At 40.9% G+C, this 22,392-nt stretch overlaps 3 protein-coding genes across 6 annotated transcripts; 2 read left to right on the top strand and 1 right to left on the bottom strand.

Annotated features, from left to right (window-relative positions):
* The first annotated feature begins 273 nt into the window (after positions 1 to 273).
* Positions 274 to 7,490, top strand: LOC310998866 (gamma-aminobutyric acid receptor-associated protein-like 1). Its single transcript, XM_083989089.1, has 5 exons — positions 274 to 491; positions 3,849 to 3,938; positions 4,214 to 4,292; positions 6,157 to 6,275; positions 6,971 to 7,490. Exons 2-5 carry the CDS (start codon positions 3,849 to 3,851, stop codon positions 7,034 to 7,036), a joined length of 354 nt encoding a protein of 117 aa, XP_083845215.1. The 5' UTR covers positions 274 to 491; the 3' UTR covers positions 7,037 to 7,490.
* A 309-nt stretch (positions 7,491 to 7,799) lies between these two features.
* Positions 7,800 to 13,765, top strand: LOC310998863 (early activation antigen CD69). Of its 4 annotated transcripts, none has more exons than XM_083989085.1 (8): positions 7,800 to 7,966; positions 8,083 to 8,228; positions 8,409 to 8,507; positions 11,604 to 11,708; positions 11,992 to 12,102; positions 12,551 to 12,702; positions 12,803 to 12,900; positions 13,309 to 13,765. In XM_083989085.1, the coding sequence occupies exons 2-8, from the start codon at positions 8,141 to 8,143 to the stop codon at positions 13,436 to 13,438; spliced, it is 783 nt and encodes a 260-aa protein (XP_083845211.1). In that variant the 5' UTR covers positions 7,800 to 7,966; positions 8,083 to 8,140; the 3' UTR covers positions 13,439 to 13,765. The 4 variants fall into 4 exon arrangements, with proteins under 4 accessions (XP_083845211.1, XP_083845209.1, XP_083845210.1 ...); XM_083989083.1 differs by having other exon boundaries at positions 8,403 to 8,507; XM_083989084.1 differs by having other exon boundaries at positions 7,851 to 7,966; positions 8,096 to 8,228; positions 8,403 to 8,507.
* A 277-nt stretch (positions 13,766 to 14,042) lies between these two features.
* Positions 14,043 to 20,995, bottom strand: trpv6 (transient receptor potential cation channel, subfamily V, member 6; the record flags this gene model as incomplete). Its single annotated transcript, XM_083989073.1, has 16 exons — positions 14,043 to 14,310; positions 15,884 to 15,990; positions 16,082 to 16,350; positions 16,466 to 16,532; positions 16,681 to 16,846; positions 16,938 to 17,014; positions 17,097 to 17,183; positions 17,851 to 17,986; positions 18,088 to 18,167; positions 18,996 to 19,142; positions 19,252 to 19,427; positions 19,589 to 19,687; positions 19,931 to 20,071; positions 20,451 to 20,573; positions 20,660 to 20,757; positions 20,865 to 20,995. The coding sequence occupies 16 exons, from the start codon at positions 20,993 to 20,995 to the stop codon at positions 14,043 to 14,045; spliced, it is 2,172 nt and encodes a 723-aa protein (XP_083845199.1).
* Positions 20,996 to 22,392: the final 1,397 nt, after the last annotated feature.

The raw sequence follows: 22,392 nt of genomic DNA, 5'->3' as shown, positions 1-22,392 counted from the left end.
TACTGGCATTTGTCTGCAGTGGATGTGTACAGAACAAAGTGAACAGTGCAGATGATGAAAAAACATGCACGCTAAGCACGTAGCCTGACTGGGGCGTGACCGTGGGCGTCAACCTATGTCAGGCTGCTCCAGTTTCCAAGACCTATTATTGGTTATGGACCCATCACTCAAAGAGAGCTGACGTAAATGCCCATCCAATGAACGCACTGCCAAGCTGCCTTCTGTTCCCTCTGATTGGTTAGAATTCACTGTCAATCTTCACACTCGTCTCTGATTGGACACAGATGTGGTGGGCGGGTTCTGCAGTATTTGTTGTTGTTTTCGTTAAGCAGAGTAAGTAGTCCAGTCGACATCTTTGAAATTGATCGCATACTTGAACGTTATGACTGAATTTTTAGCTTGAATTGTTTCAACTGACGAAACAAAGGACCAACAAGTTACATCTGGATTTGCCCCGTTTTAAGTGAAGCTTGCTTTTGTCTTTTGCAAAGGTATGTGCCGTCTTGTTGCACCGTTAGCTTTACTCGTTAGCAACGCCGTTGTTGTGGCCCTACTGGTTTCAAGTTAACTGGTTGCAGATGCAGATGTTTTGCGCTCCCTGAGCAGATTCGTCACAAATTCACAAACATACACAACATATTACCAGCGAGTTTCAAGCCACAATTCACATCTACCGCGGCGAATATGCTGCTGTGAGTGAGCACTAACAGTTACGTACCAGCCACATGGGAAAAAAATAAAGTGGAGAAAAAATAATCTTCACATATTTGCGTGGGTCGGGACTCGATCTCGCTTCAGCAAAACCAATTACACCACTAACCACCTGTCTAGCTCTGTGAGCCACTCAAGCTCACAGGTGCCAGCCGCTTCACTGGATATCAGTCAATTACGTCACTACAGGTAACGTTTTGACTCGAGCTGATCTGAGACAACTGGTTACCATCGGTTTGCCTTTGAAATACACGGACAATGCCTCGGTGTATTGTTCTTTTTCCTCCAGTCTAATCAACACATTCAGCGCTACACTTCTCTCCGCACAACGCTACGCACCACAACAAAGCCTGTCGTGTTGAGAAAGTGATGAACTAGCTCGGAAATACTGTCAAAATACGCTCAACAATATGTAAACAAAAGCGAAACACTTGAGCCACTGCATGTGTACATGGTTGAAAAGTACTACTTGCATTTAATCACATTACTGTATTGCGAATGTTTTGTGTACTTACATTTCTTTACACTTCTCTACAGATCTTATAAAACGCACAACGTATTTATTGGCGTGCATTAAAAGAAATGTTCACTTCAAGTCGCCGTGGTCGAGGAGGAGGTGAAGTTAGCTCTGAGTCTACCTGTTTCTGCCTGATGCGTTCAAGGGAACAGGGCAGCGTCGGACGTGAGTCGATTGTTTGAAATTTAGATTTCGTGTGTCGACATATTTTATCATTGCCCTTTGTAAAGGTATACTTTTCATTAAAACTAGTTTGACATTCACAAAAAAAACTGACATATCTATGACAGAAAATCATTCTGGACTAATGTTCAAATAGAGATTGATAATTTTCTTGCCATTTAGATCGCCATGGACCCAAAACTGTTTAGTTTGTCAGTTTTTTCTGTGAATCCGTCCGACGCTGCCCTGTTCCCTTGAACGCATCATAGCCACAAGGCAGAAACAGCAGAGGTTAACATCACCTCTTCCGCGAACCACGGCGACTTGAAGTGAACATTTCTTTTAATGCACGCCAATAAATACGTTGTGCGTTTTATAAGATCTGTAGAGAAGTGTAAAGAAATGTAAGTACACAAAACATTCGCAATACAGTAATGTGATTAAATGCAAGTAGTACTTTTCAACCATGTACACATGCAGTGGCTCAAGTGTTTCGCTTTTGTTTACATATTGTTGAGCGTATTTTGACAGTATTTCCGAGCTAGTTCATCACTTTCTCAACACGACAGGCTTTGTTGTGGTGCGTAGCGTTGTGCGGAGAGAAGTGTAGCGCTGAATGTGTTGATTAGACTGGAGGAAAAAGAACAATACACCGAGGCATTGTCCGTGTATTTCAAAGGCAAACCGATGGTAACCAGTTGTCTCAGATCAGCTCGAGTCAAAACGTTACCTGTAGTGACGTAATTGACTGATATCCAGTGAAGCGGCTGGCACCTGTGAGCTTGAGTGGCTCACAGAGGTAGACAGGTGGTTAGTGGTGTAATTGGTTTTGCTGAAGCGAGATCGAGTCCCGACCCACGCAAATATGTGAAGATTATTTTTTCTCCACTTTATTTTTTTCCCCATGTGGCTGGTACGTAACTGTTAGTGCTCACTCACAGCAGCATATTCGCCGCGGTAGATGTGAATTGTGGCTTGAAACTCGCTGGTAATATGTTGTGTATGTTTGTGAATTTGTGACGAATCTGCTCAGGGAGCGCAAAACATCTGCATCTGCAACCAGTTAACTTGAAACCAGTAGGGCCACAACACCGTTGTCAGTGGGTTTAGGATAGTTACCGTTAGCGAAACCAGTCGCCATTTGCGTATAATATTGAAGATGTAAAGACTAAACATGTTCGTACTAGTACAAAATGTCGTGCACTGCTTGTTGTGAGTTAACCGTCTCAGACAGGAGGTAAGTTAAGGTTAGTTAGCGTTAGCATGTCTCGGTGCCGTTGTTGTTGTGAAAAATGACGTGGCCTCGCTGGGCGATGACCTCACCTACCACAACATCAACAACAGTCTGTGTACACCGAGAAATACAACCTGTGTGTGATCAGTTTGACCGTCAGTAAGGACTGGACATGAAACGACATGGTTTGGATGTGTGTGTTTTTATTGGTAGCTTCGCTCTGCACCATGATGCCCCTGTTTACCTCGGCCAAGCTCGTAGTTAACAAACCTAAACCATCTGTAAATAACTGGATGATTCTGGGTTTTCTGATCTGAGAGGACATAGGACTATTCTTTTTACACGGCTTTTTGATGGCCTGTGTGTGTGTGTGTGTGTGTGTGTGTGTGTGTGTGTGTGTGTGTGTGTGTGTGTGTGTGTGTGTGTGGGGGGGGGGGGGGGGGGGGGGGGGGGGGGGGGTCAGGCTATTTTGTGCGTAAATGCAAATGTTCGTCGTATGTTTTATTTTCAGTGTTACTAAAACAGATAACTGAGAATATAGCCGGATTAAAACGTCAATTTCTGGACCGATGAAGTTATGGCTGAAATGGCCAGACCAATTTTTGCAATCAGTCATTTAATCTGCGGGACGCCCTTTTGAAAAACAGACACCACGAGTTTCCAGAAGTGACGCAACACAACAACAACAACAACAACAACAACAATCATATTGATAATAATGTCATATTATTATGTTTTTATCATTATTGAATTAACTAAAATCTAAGTAAACGTGGACATTTCATCACATTGAAGCAAAATTCCTGAACATCCACTTGTGCCATGACTGATTTGCAACCCCACCACCACAGTGACTGAATCAAACCATAAGGAGAGCTCCTCTTGTTAAAACAATAGTGCAGAATATATTCTAGGTAGATGCAGAGATAAATAGACAACAATTAAATTATTTAATTCATGAGCCACTTTCATGTCATCATTAGGTATTCTGTAATCTACATTGTTGCACTGCTCACTGACAATATCATGGCCCCCACAAAACACTTGATTAAAAGACGCCAGCATCTCATCTAGCTACAAACAATGATGTGCTCTTTAGGCTCTCAGTATCACTTGTCTACTGAATGATGTGATTGGTGAAGTCAGCCAGTTGTCTTTCTGCTTTGTCTACTTGCTAAATAAAGCTTTTGTCGGGGACTTGATGTTCTGTTGGGTTGTTTTCAGATGGGCAGTCAGTACCAGCGCTCAGTGCCACTAGAGGTGAGGAGAGCAGAGGGCGAGAGAGTCCGGGCTAAGCATCCTGACAAAATACCAGTGAGTATGACCACTGTCTTATTTTGTAATAGAATATTAATATACTGGAAGCAATGATCAATCCATTAAAGAGTCTTAGGGGATGTTTGATAATGTGAGTAATGCATACACTTTGATTTAACCTCAGTTCTTTTAATAAAAACCTAAATCTATGAATTCTTAAACCTTTTTCATCCAATAAGTAGTGTGAATTCATTGATTGCTGTTGAGATTTGAAGCACCAATGATCATAATCTGTATTATCTGATGAGGGGTTCTTTGGTTTTCTCAATTAGATCATTGTGGAGAGGGCCACAAGGTCACGAGCTCCTGAACTGGACAAGAAGAAATACCTAGTGCCCTCAGATTTAACAGGTAAATACACACACATGCAGGGGTGGTGTATAGCTCACTGTGTTGAGCAGGCGCCACCCACTGTACAGAGGCTACAGTCCTCACTGGTTCGATTCCCCTGGCAGCCCTTTGCTGCATGTCTCACTGTCTCCCCATTTCCTGTCCCTGTCTCCGACTGTCCTATCAATAAATGTGTAACAAGCTCCAAAATAATTCACACTGTCCACTTTATTTTGTAAGCCAATACTGATATTGATATTTCGTAAGTAAAAAAAAATGCTGGCCAATGATATAAAAAAAACATAAAAAGAATATTAACAGATACATTAAACAACCTTAATATGGGCCTCTAATAGACATTTTGCCGTTTTAAAATAAACTTGCTCTCAGTGCTCTCTGCTGGACAAACTACGTAATAGTGACTCTGTCTCTAAGTGACATCAAATCATGTTTGGCATTTCTCTACTGCAGTGTCTTATTACAAATACACAGATCTCTGCAATAAGATAATATCAGGTGATATTATTGACCTGTCTGATTTGTTACTTTAACTTAAGAGATTAACCACTTTTGAGGCCAGTTAAAGGAGAAGTGCCGTTTTTTTTTTACAACCTAGACCGTATTTCTGGCATAAAATACGGTTGTTTACTCACCCATATAACTTTGTTGTCATTAGGAGTCCTACGGACGATATTTAGATCCATTAGAGAGCCGCGTATAGCTATATAGTGGGAGTGATCAGGGCACCGAAATACAGCCTCTAAATAACACATCATCTGCCGCGAAACTCGTTCATTTCACCAATATTTTGTTATAATTCACTAGTGCTATTCCCCTTTGAGTCTGGAGTTGCCTGTTATCGTCATCCGGGGTCTGTAGATTGACCTACTAACCTCTGAACTGGATGATGTCATTTCTGATTCTCATTCACTCTCTTTACGGCCGGCTTTTTTTTTGTGTGTGTGTGTGATGGTCAGCTAGTTTACCTGAAATTTGCTACTGCTAGTTTTGTGCAACATGGCTGAATATTTGTCAGATTTTGAGGTTGTGGACGACGTCTTTGAATATGATGGACGTCCTCACTGTTTTGAGCCAGAGTATACGGATGAGGAGCTCTTTGAAAGGAGGATGCGGAGGCAGAGAGAGGAACAGCTGGTCAGAGAACAACAAACTGCTGCACGTCCGTGAATAGATGGTAACTGGTGGTGTTCTTGTGAAATAGCACTAGCGAATCATTACAAAATATTGGTGAAATGAACGAGTTTTGCGGCAGATAATGCGTTATTTAGAGGCTGTATTTCGGTGCCCTGATCACTCCCACTATATGGATGTATATATGGATACATACGGCTCCCAAATTGATCTAAATATCGACCGAATGACACCAAAGTTAGTTCTGGCATAAACGGTATTTTATGCCAGAAATAAGGTCCAGGTTGTAAAAAAACGGCACTTCTCCTTTAAAGCTTGAATGGCTGACTAACTCACTGCTGACATACTACCTTGATGAGCTGATCAGCGTGACACTCCAACTACATTTTTGTCAAGCCTGTTTTTTCTTTGTGCTGCTGAGTGTATAGAATGACATTTCTGATGGCTGCATTCCACCTATGAGATCTCCTATTTTGTGTCCTGCAACACTTCAATGAGCTGAGCCACGCTTAGGGCTGCTGGATAACCAGTTCCAGTAGATTTCCATTTGCAACTGCAGTTTTGTCCCATCTGATTGAATCTGAGATCTGCCCCATTGACCTGGTCATCTCCGACATGCAACTCGCTCTCTCTTCCTCACACAAAATGAATCCAGTGCATGTGGCGGTCGCTGTGACCTTTGCTGACCTGCGTCTCATTCTGTCTCTTATTTTATCTCCTTCCTCTTTTTTAGTGGGACAGTTGTGCTTCCTGATCCGTCAGCGTGTGTCTTTGAGACCGGAGGAGGCACTCTTCTTCTTCGTCAACAACTCCCTTCCCCCATCCAGCTCCCCTCTCTCCGCTGTGTACGAGGTAACTGCACCTGTCCACACATGTTCATGCAAGGATCCCTCCAACACACTCACATAAATACACACATGCTAACACGTTACTGGCAACAAACATGGTGACGAGCATTTGTCAGATCAGTGTCACTGTCTGAGGCAACATCACCAAGGTCCCTCCTTTAGCTCATATGCAAAAAATAAATTTGCATAAAAATTCCCCAGCAACACAATAAACCAAAAATGTTTTGCCAGCTAGTCTGTGCTAAATAAAATCTGGGCGGTTCTTTTCTTGAACCCTCAAACAGCCTTCCAGTAACACCGACCAAAATAATGATGACGGTCATCCTGAAAGTGACTTGAAAACCATCAGTTTGTGCTCAGCTCAGAAAAAAAGATGTTTGTGTGCATTTTTAGCTATTTAGAGGATAGGAAGGTGTAAAGTCAGCATGTATTTCAACAGTTTTTTTTGTTAATCAGTTTCATGAGAAGTTTTATTTTCCCCAAGTAACTGAATTCTTCCAACCACAGTTGTCTTGTTGAAAAAGAAGTTCTGTTTTTTCGTATTGGGCAATTATGTTGTAATTCCAAATGTATCAGTCAGAGTTTATGTATTGTTATGTGCCTTCACCTGTGTTGCACTATATAGACAGTAGAGTGCACACTCTTTAATACCCTTGTCATGCTAAATTCTGCATTTTTGTCTGCTTTGTTGTGTTCCAGGAGCACCATGAAGAGGACCTGTTTCTCTACATGACCTACAGTAATGAGAGTGTGTACGGTGCCTGAGGGAGGACCAAAGACTAGAGAAAGAGACGAGAGGAGACAAAGTGAGACCGTCAGAGGATTAAAGAGCTAAAGCTGTTTGTCATGTTTCACACCACTATTATTCTCTATGATATTAGTTCTGATAAGTAACTACAGTACATGTTGGAAAGGAAAGGCTTCGCACAATGCTGAGGGATTTTTGGTAGGGTTTTACCTTTGTCAGTATTTTGGGTGTTGAGCATTACTGCGTTTTTATTACACTTCAAGTTATGTTGATTCCTTCCATGGTGAAAGAAGAAAGAGGAAGGTTGAAAAGAGAGAGAAAGAACGCATTTTTCAGGAAGTTATGGGAATTATGTTGAGAGAGCTCTCCGTATCTTTCTCAGTCATCTGTATTTAATGCAAATAGTATTTTTCTTTTGTAAATTAATACCAACTTTTGTGGAAAATAAAGATAAAAATGCAAAAAATCAGATTTCTTCTCTTTCTATTATTTTCTATTATTATGTGTGTGTCCATCTGCCAACCCTGTGGCTTTTGATAGCCAATAGAAAAAAGGAAGAAAAAAAAACACAGAAATGAAAGTATGAATCAAAACCCTGCCATTGTTTGTGTAGAACATGTTAGTTTCGAGCTTTTATTGTATTGAAATACTTCAACATTTCCTTTTTATGTATTTGGTTGTTTTGGTAATATATCCCATGGTCATCAAGTATGCTTAAGAGGACGTTCATCAATATGTATATTATATGGAACAGCCTTTTCCTCAAACCCACATGTCCACTATTTACATGTGGTTTAGAGGAAGGACTGAGACAGAGGAGGAATCTTCATGGGGAAGTGTTCTGTCTTTACTAATTTCATGAGCCAGACCTGCCGGATACTTTGACGTCTGGAACATTTTTTTCGGTTAATTTTCTTCTTTTTCCCCCCAAAACCAAAACCAAAAAGGTAACATACTGCACACATACGTTTTGCAACTCTGTGTGTGTGTTTTGCAACTCTTTTATCATGAATTCGAATTGTCACAATTAATGTGTTACATAACCTCATTGTCACTTGACCAGCCGGGTCTGAAAGACTTCCCTAGTAGATCGAAACTTAGAGAAACAGAAGAGAAGAGCCATGGAGATGCAGGACATCACCCCAGAGAAAGAAACTGCCAAAGAAGATGAAGGAGCAAGCAAAGCAGTGCCAGAGGTCAAAACTAAAGGTACAAGAAATTTTGGAAAATATATGCATCTTACTGGAGGTTTGTTTGACAGAAATATCTCCAAGAATTTTAGTAAAACACTACAATGAATAGAAGATTTGATTTGATCTTACTCCTTCATCTTGGTTAGCTGGTTCATGTCTCAAGATGAAATGTATCTGTGTTTTTGTTTAGCCTCAGAGGAAACAGAGCCAGACCATTACTCTGAACTACGCAGTCCACCTGAGGACGTCTATTCAGAAGCTCGTTTCTATGATTTTCCAAAAAAAGCAACAACAGGTATGTTACATTATAAAATATGTGTCTTTTATATAATGTGCAACTGAAATGCCAACAGATGGTGTGATTCAACAGGCCTCATAAAAGAAAAAAATGTTTTTTGTCTAAACATGACATGTTTAGACACAATAAAACTGCCACATCAAACACTAATACGCAATTGAGCGTAATAGAAAGTAATACTTACGCAGACTTGTTTTGCATCAGAAAGAGCTTGTTTTGTTTCTCTTAAAACTTATTCAGAAGGAGGAAAAGAGAAGAAAAAGAGAAAGAAGTGGAAACAGCATTATTGCACCAGTTCTGAGAAAAATAAACCTCAATTCATGATGTAATATAGATTCAGTCTTGTCTATATTGATAACATTATTCAAATTGGCTGCAGATTTCTGTGACTGTTAAATGAATTAAATCTTTTCTTTTCAACCACCTTTTTTTTGCCAGATCTAAAAAAAAAAAATTATAATTTAATAATAAATTTAATTTGTTTCAAAATAAATGTAAGTGTATAAGGTGCAGCTACAGTGATTTTTGTTATTTATTTATATATGTATGACTCATTAAACATTTCAAATTCTTGTTTTGTCTAAATAACAGATCAAAAACAGACAGACAAAGCAAAAACTTCTGCAGCTAAAACTACTGATTCACTTTGTGTGGACAGTTTTCCAGTTAATTAATGGCTGCAGCTCTAGTGGTAATTATCATCCTTCATGTTAACCAGCATGAGGGCTGCATTCTTGCTCTAGTTAACTTGAGCTCCCAAGATGTTGCTGTGGATAGGGTAAAAATGTAATCCATTTTAATATACTTAATATTTGCTCATACATATTCACAGTAATAATCATATCATACAAATATTTGTTTATATTTCAATATGTATAATATATTGGATTATTAAAGCATTAATTTGACCCACAACTTAAACATTTATTATTATTGTATATATTATTTTGTATGTAAATTACAGATGCTGAATATTAAAGCAGAAGTGAGTGGTCCGGTCGTTTTCGCTAATGCTGCGTTCCAGGCAGGCTTTTGAAATCGTAAATTACAGCTTCAAGTCACAACTTACGACTTTGTAGCGTTTTAGGCAACCCACTCGTGTTTTTCCGACCTGTTTTACCGGTGAAAGTCACTATAACGGCCACTCGTAACTTCCGACCGGTGAACTCGTACCAGATCGAACTGGTACCACTTCACGGTCGGAAAAATACGAGTTTCCTTGAACGCACCGTAACAGTCCTCGTCGCTACGTCACCACATTCACAGCGTTCCTTGGCTGCACACACAGCCCTGCATGCCGTTCTCTCTCCTCATTGGATAAAAACTGTAGGATACGATAAATGTTTTCTCTTCGGCTCAGAGCAGAGCAGAGGGACTGAGAGACCCGTGTTTCGGTCCAAACACTCTATGTAAGTGATTGCTGTCGGAAGATATAACTATTTAAGACTTATATTAACACAAATATATCACTCACTTCTGCTTTAATACTGTAATTAACCTTTAATTTCCCTTCATTTGTAATGTCTATCACTTAAATAGCTCAATTAGTAATCCACATGCAATCAGGCTGTACACAGACCGGTGCAAGTAAGGAACTCAATATAATTTATTTGTTGTTTATAATTTTTTCATTCATTTTGGAAACCTGGGAGTAAAATATACTTAATTCTTTATGTTTAAAACATATTATTAACCTTTTTATTTTGTAAGGTCACATTATTAACCTTTTTATTCTGTAAGGTCCCATAGAGATGAGCTTGTTAAATCTCCAGGGAAAATATGTTGCTATGTCGAATCAGGAAAAGTACAAATTATACATTTCCTGTTTGAATTCCATGTAGCTGCTTCGGTTTCAGGCTGCTGGCTGTTCATAATGATTCACTCTCACTCTGTTGTGACTTACCGGGACACTTAAACAGCGCAGATCATCAATGTTATTATTGTTAGTAATAATTCTGCTTTACCTCCTTTGCATTATGTGCCATCTGTTGCTCTGTTACATTATACTGTGAATACAGACTTGTGGCAAAAAAAGAACTATTACGCAGGTATCTGTCTGTGTATTATGTGGCCACCTACACATTTACAACACACTGCTGTGCAGTTCTAGCACCGTACATTGTGACACACCCACCTTTCATCATGCCTTTTATGTTGTGATAATACACCATTTCAAAAACAAGAAAGAAGACAATGATATTGTGAAATAGCATTGCAGCGTTATTTGTTTGAATTGGGAGCCTTTAATCATAATAGTCATTAACAATGCATAAGAAGGCAATGACTCCTATCAAATCATTGCCCATGTGTTTTCAAGAAATTCCGTTTTTATTAAAAGAATGAAAGAGTTTACGTGGCTGAGGTTCAAGAAGTGACTTGATTGAGGTCTTGTTTAAGTCTTTCTTTCTACAAAACCTCCCAAACTTTAATCACATATTTAAAGACAAATATTTCAAGTGTGCATCAGTGATGACCACATGTTCTGTCTCCGAACTGTGTTTGACGTAAACACTTCGATGTCTGCAGTGCTCTGACCTGAAACGACCTCAGGAAAGCCAGCCAATCTGTTGTTTTGAAGTACAGAGTATCCATGCTGACTGAGTCTGTCTGTGCCCTTTGTACTGTCTCTCTCAGACACACTCGTTCTTTAAATGAGAGACAAAGAGAGATACAGTAAAACTTCTGAGTAGCTGAAGGACAAGTTGAGCTCTGTTCTCCATGATTAATTTAGGAATCAGTGAAGGTTGCGTTGCTGTGGCGACGAGACGAGGCAGGGGAGGTGGGGGTGTCTTAAAACTGCTCTGCTGCAGGCAGACGAGGCATTGCAGGACAGGAAGACGGAGCAAGGCAAGGGTAAACAAGCTTCCTCACAGATCCCAGGACATTTTCCTCCATGTATATAAAATTCTGCCGCAGCTATGGTGAGGATAAGAATGATAAAGATGAAGCCAAGGAAAACTTGTCATCCAAATTATCGGTTGAGCTTGAGGGGGACAAAGGTAGGCCTCAGCTGTTTTTTGAAGCCTTGATGGTGGTCTGTGGTGTGTTTATTGAAATGCCTCACTCATATCTGTTTGATGTTTTGCTCCCCAGGCAAACAGACTGAGGGAAATGCTCGTCTGTACCGCGCTGGCTGTTTAATCCTCACAATGATCTCCCTGGTGCTTCTTCTGGTCGTCATTATCCTCGGTTTGAAACGTGAGTATCTGCAGCCATGCCAGTGAATTCATGCCAATGATTTAAAAACAGTGCACTGCTGGCTTGATTTGTAACACCGTAGATATTGATGGCAATGCAGAATCCAGACAACATAGAAAATACAGTAGATGTATTTGTCGGGACCATGTTGCTTTTACTGTTTACTGTTTTCTCATAACAACAGACGATCCAGGAATGCAAAGTGTGGCTGATTAAATTGCTCGGGCCGGAAGGCGTTTTTCTTTTCCCCTCACAACTCCTCCCACTGTGCTCTGATTTCTAGTCCAAACTGGATCCACAGTCTGCCCAGGGACTGAGCCAGTAGTGATAAACAAAGTTCAGACCTGCAACTTTGAGGAATGCCAAACCCAGTTCCCCAGCTTTCGAACCAGTCGTAAGTGCAATGCTTGTAAATACAAAAAAGGGGTTTATAAATCTTTTGCAGGACAACAAAAATCAATAACATCTAAGAAAGACAAAAGAAAATGAAAATATTAATTGTCCAACATCATGCTTTTGAGTAATAGTTCTGCTTATTTCAGTTGCCCCAAATAGTTTTTCAAACAGAGGAAGTTAGTTCATGTGCTTGTTTTTTAGAGAACTGAGACATTTTCACCAAATTTTCACCAGCTTTATAAGTTCCTCTCAGACTTACAGTATAACTTGATATATACCTATAGGCATATAGACATAAGGGTTCACAGAATCTGTCCAAAAATGCTAATAAAACTGGACTAACTGCTTTAAGTCTTCTTTGGAGAGCATCTAAACAGGGATAGTTCAGGGACCTTTTTCTTGTTCTTGAACACAGTCTCTGTTAAATCTCCCTCCCCTTCTTCCAGGCCTGGGCTGCCAGCAGTGTGCAGATGGGTGGGTGGCTCTTGGGCGGTCGTGTTTTTTCCTGTCCACCTTCAGGCTGACCTGGGTTGAGAGTCAGAGGAACTGCAGCTCTAGAGGAGGATCTCTGGCCATCATCACCGACGAGAGCGTTCAGGTGGATAAGAAGTCATTTAAACCCATGGTGCCACTCATTTCCTTCCTTGGTGGTAGCATGGTAATAATTTGTGTAAATGTGAATGATATTCTCTTTGTAGAGTTACCTGACTAGGAAAGGGGGCCTGAAATACTGGATGGGGCTGAGACTGAAAGACAGCACATGGACCTGGGTGAACAACAATGTCCTACGGAAGAGGTGATTCCTTTTTCCTTTCTTCCAATCTTCTGCTCTCTTTTTCTTCTTTCTTTTCCATATCTAGTAATTTATTAGGTAAAACATACAATCTAATGCCACCGTAGTGTTTAATGCTCAGTTTTCTTGACACAGTTGGACATTTAAATTCTGTCATGTTTAGTACAGAGATCACCGAGAAAAATGGTGGTGTACTGGACTAGATTATACCAAAGTCAGCTCTTTGCTAGAAGTGATTGTTGAAAATGTCACCAACAAGCAAACACAATGAGATTCATGCAGATTAATGTAATGACAGGGCTGTGGTATTGGATTGCAGGTGTATCAAGTATGAAGTGGTCACTGAGTGAATAAAAAACAAAATACCACAGTATCCTGTGATCGCAATGTAAAAGTCAACATTGTTTGCAGTTACTGGGCAGGAGGTGACTGGCCAGAACGGGACTGTGGGATCCTGAACACCAAAGTGTCGTATGAGAAGAACTGGATCACAGCGTCCTGCGACTCATCCACCTACTTCATCTGTCAGGTGGACTACTGACAGCGTTGCTGTTTTTAACCCAGGAATGAGAAAACTCATTCACATTCAACAAAGATTAACAATATTCTCAATAACATTTCAAATCATTTCTCTTTCCATTTTATACCTTGATCAGTATTATCCAGCAAACCTATATTTTATTGTAGCATTGTGTGGCATAATTTGTACGTATATGATGCTTGTAAGCACTTTATACTAATCAGGGTATCTCTGTGTCTTTTGAATGTACTGCTGTATGACTTTTCTGTGTGACTTTTTTCACAAATAGAGGCCAGCGACTTTCTTTTAACAAGGTTTTATTCCCATATAAAATTGTTATACATCTACATAATAAGTAGAATGTCTCTATTTCACTTTGTCTTCTTTTTTTAAATCTTAGTATATATTACTGCTACACATTTTAATATTGCTATAAAAATAACACACTTTTCTATAGCATAATACTGCAGGAATAATTGCACTGCTGACTATATAGAGAAACTGAGATAGTTGAGTTGTCCTCTTGGAAGTTAGTGCAGTGAAATTCATCAACACTTCCAGTCTGTGTCATGTTCAGATGATGAAAAGCCTCAGAAAACGCACTTCTGGCTCAGAGAAACTCTTCCTAAACATGTTTAATGTCCTGGTCATCCTCTGGGTCCGTCTGCTCCGCTTCCAAGCCCAAAGCGCTGTGGCGAATCATCTGCCAGCCTGTCAGAGTTCTCCTGTTAAACCCGCCTCTGTTTTTGGGTCTGAGGTTCAGAGTTCCCGAGCTCGGCCCCTTTAGTGTGTCTGTCTTATCCAGTCCATCCATTTCTTTTTCATCCTCTCTGGAGAAGGCTTTGATGTATCGTCGCATCTTTTGCAACATTGAGTCGTTTCTGTCCTCAACCCTGTAGAGAGGATCAGGTAAACCACATAAACACTGTCCCACTGAAAACTGAAAACAGTGCATTGCATGTTTATTTCACTTTTGTACCATTTGATCATGCTAAAAGGAATGGCCCCACTTAAAAAAAAACAACCTGCCAGTTCTCATTGTCTCATTGGCCTACTGAGAGACAAAAGTTTGTTCACTGACCACAAAGTGGCCGTAAATGCTCTGCAGATGCAACTCATGATGTGCTGGGAGGAAGAGAGGAATAACAACTCTGATACTGATCTGATACTGAGCTATTAATACCAGTGCTGACTCATCGCCACAAACAGACTGAAACAACTTCTGGGAAGTGTAGCTATAGCCTACCCTTTGCTTTCTTGCAGAATTACCACTCTCATGTCCTTAGCATGCTGTAAAAAGGATCATCTGGTTATCTTATCTTAGCTCAGCATAAACCATACAGGGAAACAGTTAGATTGCCTCCCATGGGCCTACCTATATGCACCAGAGGCTTAATGAATTATTTAATCTGTAAACCAAAATGTGAAAATTACTTCTTTTTTTTGACAGATTCTCCCTGTTCCCCCCTGGACCCTGTCTTTATGCTAAGATAAGATAAGCTAACTGCCTCCTCACATTGTAATTACACATTACACTCTACTACTGCTTGCCATTAAAGCAGATATCAGTGGAATGTTTTTGTTAATATAAGTCCTAAATAGTCCTATTTTCCGTCAGCAATCACTTACATGAAGTATTTCAGCCTAAACACGAGTCTCTCCGTCACTCTGCTCTGCTGTAACCCGAGGAGAAAATTTTCCTTGTGGGATACAAGTGTTATCCAATGAGGAGAGAGAACGGCATGAAGGGCTGTGTGTGCAGCCAAGGGATGCGCGTGAATGTGGTGACGTAGCACGAGGACCAATTGATGCCTGACAAGGGCGGGGGCTGCTAACTCATGGTGCGTTCAAAGAAACTCGTACTTTGTGTTTTTCCTTCCTGTGAAGTCATACCAGTTCGATCTGGTACGAGTTCACGGGTCGGAAGTTACGAGTGGCCGTTATAGGGAACTTTCACAGACAACAGGATGGTAAAAACACGAGCTACGGGTTACCTGGAACGCTACCAAGTCGTAGTTGTGACTTGAAGCTGTAACTTACGGTTTCAAAAGCCTGCCTTGAACGCAGCATTAGCCGAAACGGCCGTGAAGCTGATATCTGCTTTAACCATACAGTCATCTATCTTTTCATCCAGCACTGGAGAAAGAAGTGAATAGGCTACATTTCCCAAAATGTCAGTAAGTGCAGGTGGAGGTGGTAATAACTGAAGCAGTTAGAGTTGTGCTTCCTACTCAGAGCACATCATGACCTGCAGCTGAAGCACTTAAATGGATACTTAGGTTGTGGTCAGTGGGAAAACTTGTGTCTCTCTATGTGATTATTTCTAGTGAAAATAGTAGGCCCCTAAGCCTAAAAAAACGAAACGTTTTTACTGCTCCTCATATGATGTCAGCTTTGTTATGAATGCTCCTGCTATATTAGGGTGTGTTTTTTGTGGCTTTCTCTATGTCACTGCAGCACTCTTACCTGAGATACCAGCGCTCCTTCAGGCCATAGCTTATCCCACACACCCCAATCCGAGGCCACAGGCAGCGGGGAAGCCGTCTCTCCAGCATCAACGTTGTGGCAACCACCTGTAGATCATTATAGCACAGCTCTTCATACAGTGATGCGCAGGGGCATGATGAGTCATCCCATGATGTCAGCCCATAATATGTGTGTTACCTGAGTTCTCCAGAGCTCATCCCTCTCCTGGGCCACCCTCCAGTGTGTGTCGCTCATCATGGCTATCAGTAAGTTAAGCAGCAGGATGTATGAAACCACAGAGAAGGCACAGTGCACCACATGAACGATCGGGGGTGTAATGATGGTATGTTCCACAGGCAGGTCTATGAGGCCTACGCTGAGCTCAAACTGGGAGAAGAGAGTGATGGGGAAGGAGCGATACGCAGGGAGGGCGTCTGGGTCCTGGGTCATGTACACCATCCACAGCGCTGAGAAGGGAAATTCAAGAAAAAGTCAAGATCTTCACTGCTGAATAATATTATATCAACAATTTCTAAGCTTCGTTGGATTTTCTTTTGTTCGTGTCACCCAGAATATACTCACAGGTGGAAAAACCAATGAGCACAATGACAGTCAGCCACATAAACTTTGTCAGGTCTCCAAATATAATCTAAAGGGAAATGAGACACAGGGTTGTTTAGTCTGAGAACATAAATGGAGGAACCTCAAAAGGCAATACAGGTGCACACGGAACAAGCTACTATTTCTACATTAGTCATGATGGTTGGCGTCTGGGTCCATTTTCAACCGTCTCCTACCTTCTGTATCATGATGACATAAGGGCCGAGCATTTCAAAACCTCGGGCGAAGAACATGACGTTGCACCAGCCCAGGACTAAGCACACCGCCATCACCACGGCCTCCCCCTGCACCTCGCAGGCTCTGAACACACACAGCAACACCACCAAGCAGGCGTAGCCGATCCTGGTCCGCACAACACAGACAGCCCAAAGGTTAGAAGGTATTTCACAGCAGTATGCTTTATATTTTACTGCTCACAAGTGTTTGTACTCACAGGATGACATGAAAGGGGCCTCCCAAAGCTGTCTGGCCAAAGTAGCGTTTTGCTCCCACTCTCAGTATATCAGGGATCTGTTGGAAGGAAGAATACAGCAGGATTTGTACGTGTAAATATACGATATGTATGAAGGTGAAGCATGTTTTGTAAAATCACCTCCAGAAGCAGGATGGCAAATGCTCCGAGGACACTGATGACTTCTCCTGCTAGCCGCAGGTTGTCCTCATACGTCACATAACTCTCCTGAGACATGGGAATAGGAAAGGTAGTTTGTATAAAAGCACATTAGAGCATGGGTCATATGCAGATGCATGATACAAACAGTACATACAGGCTACAGCCCCCTGGTTTTTGTTCTTATGAAGATTATTGATGTGAGTAGTAGATTTTGGTTTTGTAATCTTCTTGTTCACATATCATTTATGTTAATTTGACAGTATTACCCACTTACTGTATTAAATTTATAGGAAAAAAATGTGGGGCTGAAGAAATATACAGAAAACTCAAAAGTAAATTAAAGTTGCAATACCACAGTAAAAACAGTCCTGTAACCGTATAAGCATCATCATCAAAATGTCATAAGATTTGAATACATTTTTACAATATATGAAACATATATTGCATAAACAACACATTTTAAAATAATGTTGCATGTATGCTACAGGAGAGTACCAGCATAATGTGTAGGCTAATATCTCCAACCTGGCAGAGATGAAGTATTTTTTTTGAATGCTTAACAAACAGTTAATCTGTTACAAGTCGAAGTATGAGGCAGCATGTGCAAATCCTTCAAGGCTGCCTCTCTGCCTGTGTGGAGGTTTGTTCTGGGGCCACCATATGTGGTATATTATGTAACAATTGTATCTGGTCACACTGAAATAAAGTAAGTCACGTTGTTACTCCAACACACATTGAGTGTTTTCTGGATCCGGATGGTTTTGTCCATGTCTGACTGTGTGTAGTTCTCCGGAACGTCCTTCAGGGGGCGATATACACAACACAGTGTGAAAACCACAATGTACAGCAGATATAGAAGCATCAGCAGCCTGGCACAAAGAGAGAGGGAGAGAGAGAAGGCACTGTAAGATGAGGCGGGACATGAGTAGAGTCCATATCGGTTACTTCTGAGACCAACAACAAACTTTACCTGAAGTAATGTTTTCCATACAGGTTCCACTTCAGACTGACCAGCTGCCTCACAGGGGTCACCTCCAGTATCCCCCTCGCCTGCACAAGAGAGAAATGTCTGAACGTGTACGCAGCATCAGAACAAAAACTCATGCCTAACACACAAAAAACGGTAACACTTTACTTGACGCCTATAACGCATTATAACCATACTTATAATGAGTTATAATGCAGTTATAACACTGTATAACTATATTTATAAACACTCATAAATTATCATAATGCTTTATAACAATAATCATAACACACTATAAAGAATTTTATCATGACTTAGCTCAGGTAATAGGTTATAACTGTTAGTAACTCGTTGACAATGCCCACATCGATAATGCATTATAAATACAGTTATAATGTGTTATGATTGCTTATAGACATGTATAACTATCATTATAAACACTCATAAATTATTATAAAGCTTTATAACAATAAGCATAACAGATTATAGAGCATTATACCTCTATTATAATACTTGACCTTACAAGCGATTATAAAATGCTCTATAATATGCTTATTGTTATAAAGCCTTGTGGCAATGTATGAGTGTTTATAATGATAGTTATACACGTTTATACGACAATTATAACACATTATAACTTATAATGCATTATCAATATGGGCATTGTCAGCGAGTTACTAACGTATAACGTATTATAATACCTGACCTTATAAGTCATGATAAAGTGATTTATAGTGTGTTATGATTATTGTTATAAAGCATTATGATCATTTATGAGTGTTTATAACTATAGTGCTATAACTGCATTATAACTATAAGTATGGTTATAATGCTTTATAGAGTGAGGCGTCAAGTAAAGTATTACCAAAAAGACTCCTAAATACTGTCTGTCCCTGTACACTGTGTCGTACCTCTCTCTGGTGGCCGCCCACAATCAGCTCCAGCACTGACATGTCGTCGGCCCATGAGTCGATCTCAGTCAGGTCATACAGGTTGGAGGTCAAAGGGCCAAGACTCCACTGGACAACACGTCTTTTGTTAACCAGGTGCTGAAAGGCCTGAGAGTGACAGGGGGGATCTCAGCAGTGAGGCCAGGATTAGTGAAATAATCTGCTCAACCTTTCATATCAGGGTCTCCCCCTGCGAGCCCTCCCAGGGTTCACTCACCACTATGTTGCCCTCTTTGGCAGCCAGTTTAAAAGGTGTAAGGCCTCGGTAGTTGGGCACCATGTCGAGTGGCAGTGACTGGTCCAGCTCTGCATCGCGTGCCATAATCAGGTCAATGGCCTGGCACGCAATCATCTTGTTGGGCTGCAGAACTAAAATGTGAAGCACTGTGTTGCCTGAGGAGAAGATGAGGAGGGAAAAAAATGTGTAAATGTGTGTACAAAAGAAGACAGAAGGTACAAGAAGAGAAAAAAGACATGCATCAATAATTAAATTAGCTGACAGACAGATACACAGATGTGAAATCGTAGCGTATATCCTCCTCAACATTTCGTACCTCTGTAATCCTGAACCCTGGTGTTGGCCCCTGCATCTATCACCATGGAGATAATGTCCTCGCTCCCAGCACATGCAGCAAAGGAAAGGATGTGTTCACCTGTTGACCAAAAGCACATTTTGAAAAACCCCATCTGTACTACAAATTCTTTGCCCTGAAACAATGTTTTATGGCATATTCACGTTCGTCAGGATTATTGGTGCTCAGCATCTTGCTAAGTGACACATCTACATGTGTACAGGAGGATGCTGGGGGTTTAACTGCCGTCCTTGTGATTAATGGCTGACCCACTCTACCACCTGAGCATAGCTGCCCCACACTTCTTTACTCATGCTGACTTACCATAGTATATGAGTCCTCCTATCCTCTTCCTGAAGTACAAGCCGGTGACTCGAGGGGTAACCACATCACCGCCTCGACTAATGAGGTGATAGACCAGATTGGTGTTCTGATTCACCACTGCGATGTGTAGAGGAGTGACGCCTGAGACAGAGCCAAGACAGGAACGACTGTGAATGAACTGCCTTTAACCATTTTCATCTGCTGGTTTAACTTTTCTTTTCTAATCCATTAATGGAATTACTTTTAAAATCTTGAATGCAACTATTTACATCAAATGCTTCCTAATTTTGAGGTAGCCCTCGTTTAGAGACACATCAGTGTTGCAGTGCATCCATATTTGAAGCTACTTAGAAATCATTATGAAGTGAAATAGTACAAAACCACAAGGGGTTTTTGGGTTAAACTGGTCTCAGTCTATCTCTGACATTTTTCAGTTGTAGGCCTTAAAGCAGTTAACCTGCACACCTGTGTTAAACAAAATCAACCACACGTTTGTGCTCTTGCATGTGTTAATGTCAACCTTGAAAAAGCTCAGAGGTCATGGGCTCGTTGATGAGTTCAGGAGCTCCGTCCATCAGGGCCACAGCAGCCTCCAGGTTGTCATTCATCACGGCAATGTGAAGCGCCGTCTCCCCGAGAGCTCCTGAATGAGAAGACCACAGCTTCACAACACACGACTGACACTGACATTAAAGCACGGAGGACTTTACATTCACAGTTCAGCCCCACCTCTTTCAAAGATATTAGTGGACGCAGAGCTCAGAAGTTTCTTGATGCAGCCAACACTGTTCTGTTTAGACGCGTAGAACAGAGGAATATCATTCAAGCTGAGGGAAGACGAAACAAACACCATGTTAGTATGTCCTTAAACAGGTAAGGCTTTACTCCTGCATGTCATTATTGAAAGACTTCAGATTCTTCATGGCTTTCTTACTATTTGGCGTGGAGCAGAAACGTCTCATCCAACATCTCGTTCCATCCTTTCTTGTTTTGAAGGCGAAACCTCAGCTGGCTCCACCAATGGTTGAGCTCGCTCGGAGCAGATCTGGCCAGAGACGGAGACATTGACACCTGGTGTTTGACTGGAAGAAACAATTGGAGAAGAAGATTTAAGAATCCAAATCATGTAAAAGAGAATCAATCGATCTACAATTAGTCAAGTCTACACCAGCAGGCAGGAATGACTTCAACATTTTGGATTGTGAAAAAAGTAGTTTGGTGTTTGTTTTCATTCATTTGCATTTTATTTCCAGTTAAGATACCCAGGAAGAAATGAAGAAAAACAAAACAAAAGTTTCTCAGTCTTACCCCTTAAACAAAAAAAGTGCCGCTCCTCAGCTTCTGGTGAAACTCAGTCATAACACTGTCAGAACTGAGAGCAAAAACAATGACATGTCCCTGAGGAGAACTGAAATCCCTGTGACATGAGCATTATATATGACCAGGGCCGTGAGGGAGGAGACATGAGGAAGGGTTGAGAATGAATGGGTGGAGAGGGAGGATGAGTGAACAGGAGACAGGTAAGACAGAGAGAGTGAGGCAGTAATGAGCAGGTAGACTTTCACCGCAGGTAAGAAATCCCACAGAGAAAGTTGTGCTTTAAGGTCCAGCTCACCGTCAGACCATGAACTCCTTTATCATGCTGATCTGAAATTGTTGGTGTTGATTCAGTCACCTTAAAACTGAAGTGACAATGGTCCAGTCCCTAATTCCTGTATATCTCCGTTAACACCAGGCCTGTCTGCATTCCTCCAACTACCACCAAAACCTGCATGGCCACTATGAAAATTCTGCAGCATCATGACAGTCGACACATAGCCATCATTGTTCCTGGTGAACCGTTTAGGAAACCTGTTTGGAAATTGCAAGCCTATGTCTGAACACTGGTTTGCAATTTAAATCAGATATTAAAGTCAGGTAGTGCATGATGCATTATTTTGTTCACAGTTTGTTTTTAAAAGGACAACGTTTTCGAAGTGAATTTGAGATTAATCTGGCAGTAAATACAGAGGTGATGCATGATTTCCCAACATGTTGCATCTTGTACACCCACAGGAGAAAAATAGTTTCATTCAAAATGATTTAACTTGTTGAGCACCATTGATGTGTCAACAGGAATGATCACAAACATGGTAATTGCCACATTACAAAGACTATAATGAGCATTTGAGGACAGCAACATCATGTCAGATGAGGACATCTGAAGGCGAGGAAACAAAGCTAATGGTAGGGTTTTGTATTCTGAATTGATCTTTTTTTTTAACGCGACTGATTTAAAGAAACTTCTGAAACTGAATCATCGATTTCATTTTCACACAGATAAATTATTTGTAAACTGCTAAATCAGTCGGATTTTACAATATCTTTGCTCAACCTGGTTGTAGTGTACAGGTATTTTGCTGCACCATTTATAGGTCATGACTAACAGGGAGGTTAACCACAGGATAAACAGGGTTTAGGGA

Source organism: Trachurus trachurus, assembly GCF_905171665.1.
Source record: "Trachurus trachurus genome assembly, chromosome: 16".
NCBI classification, from domain to species: domain Eukaryota; kingdom Metazoa; phylum Chordata; class Actinopteri; order Carangiformes; family Carangidae; genus Trachurus; species Trachurus trachurus.
This window is presented reverse-complemented; position numbering and strand designations above follow the sequence as displayed.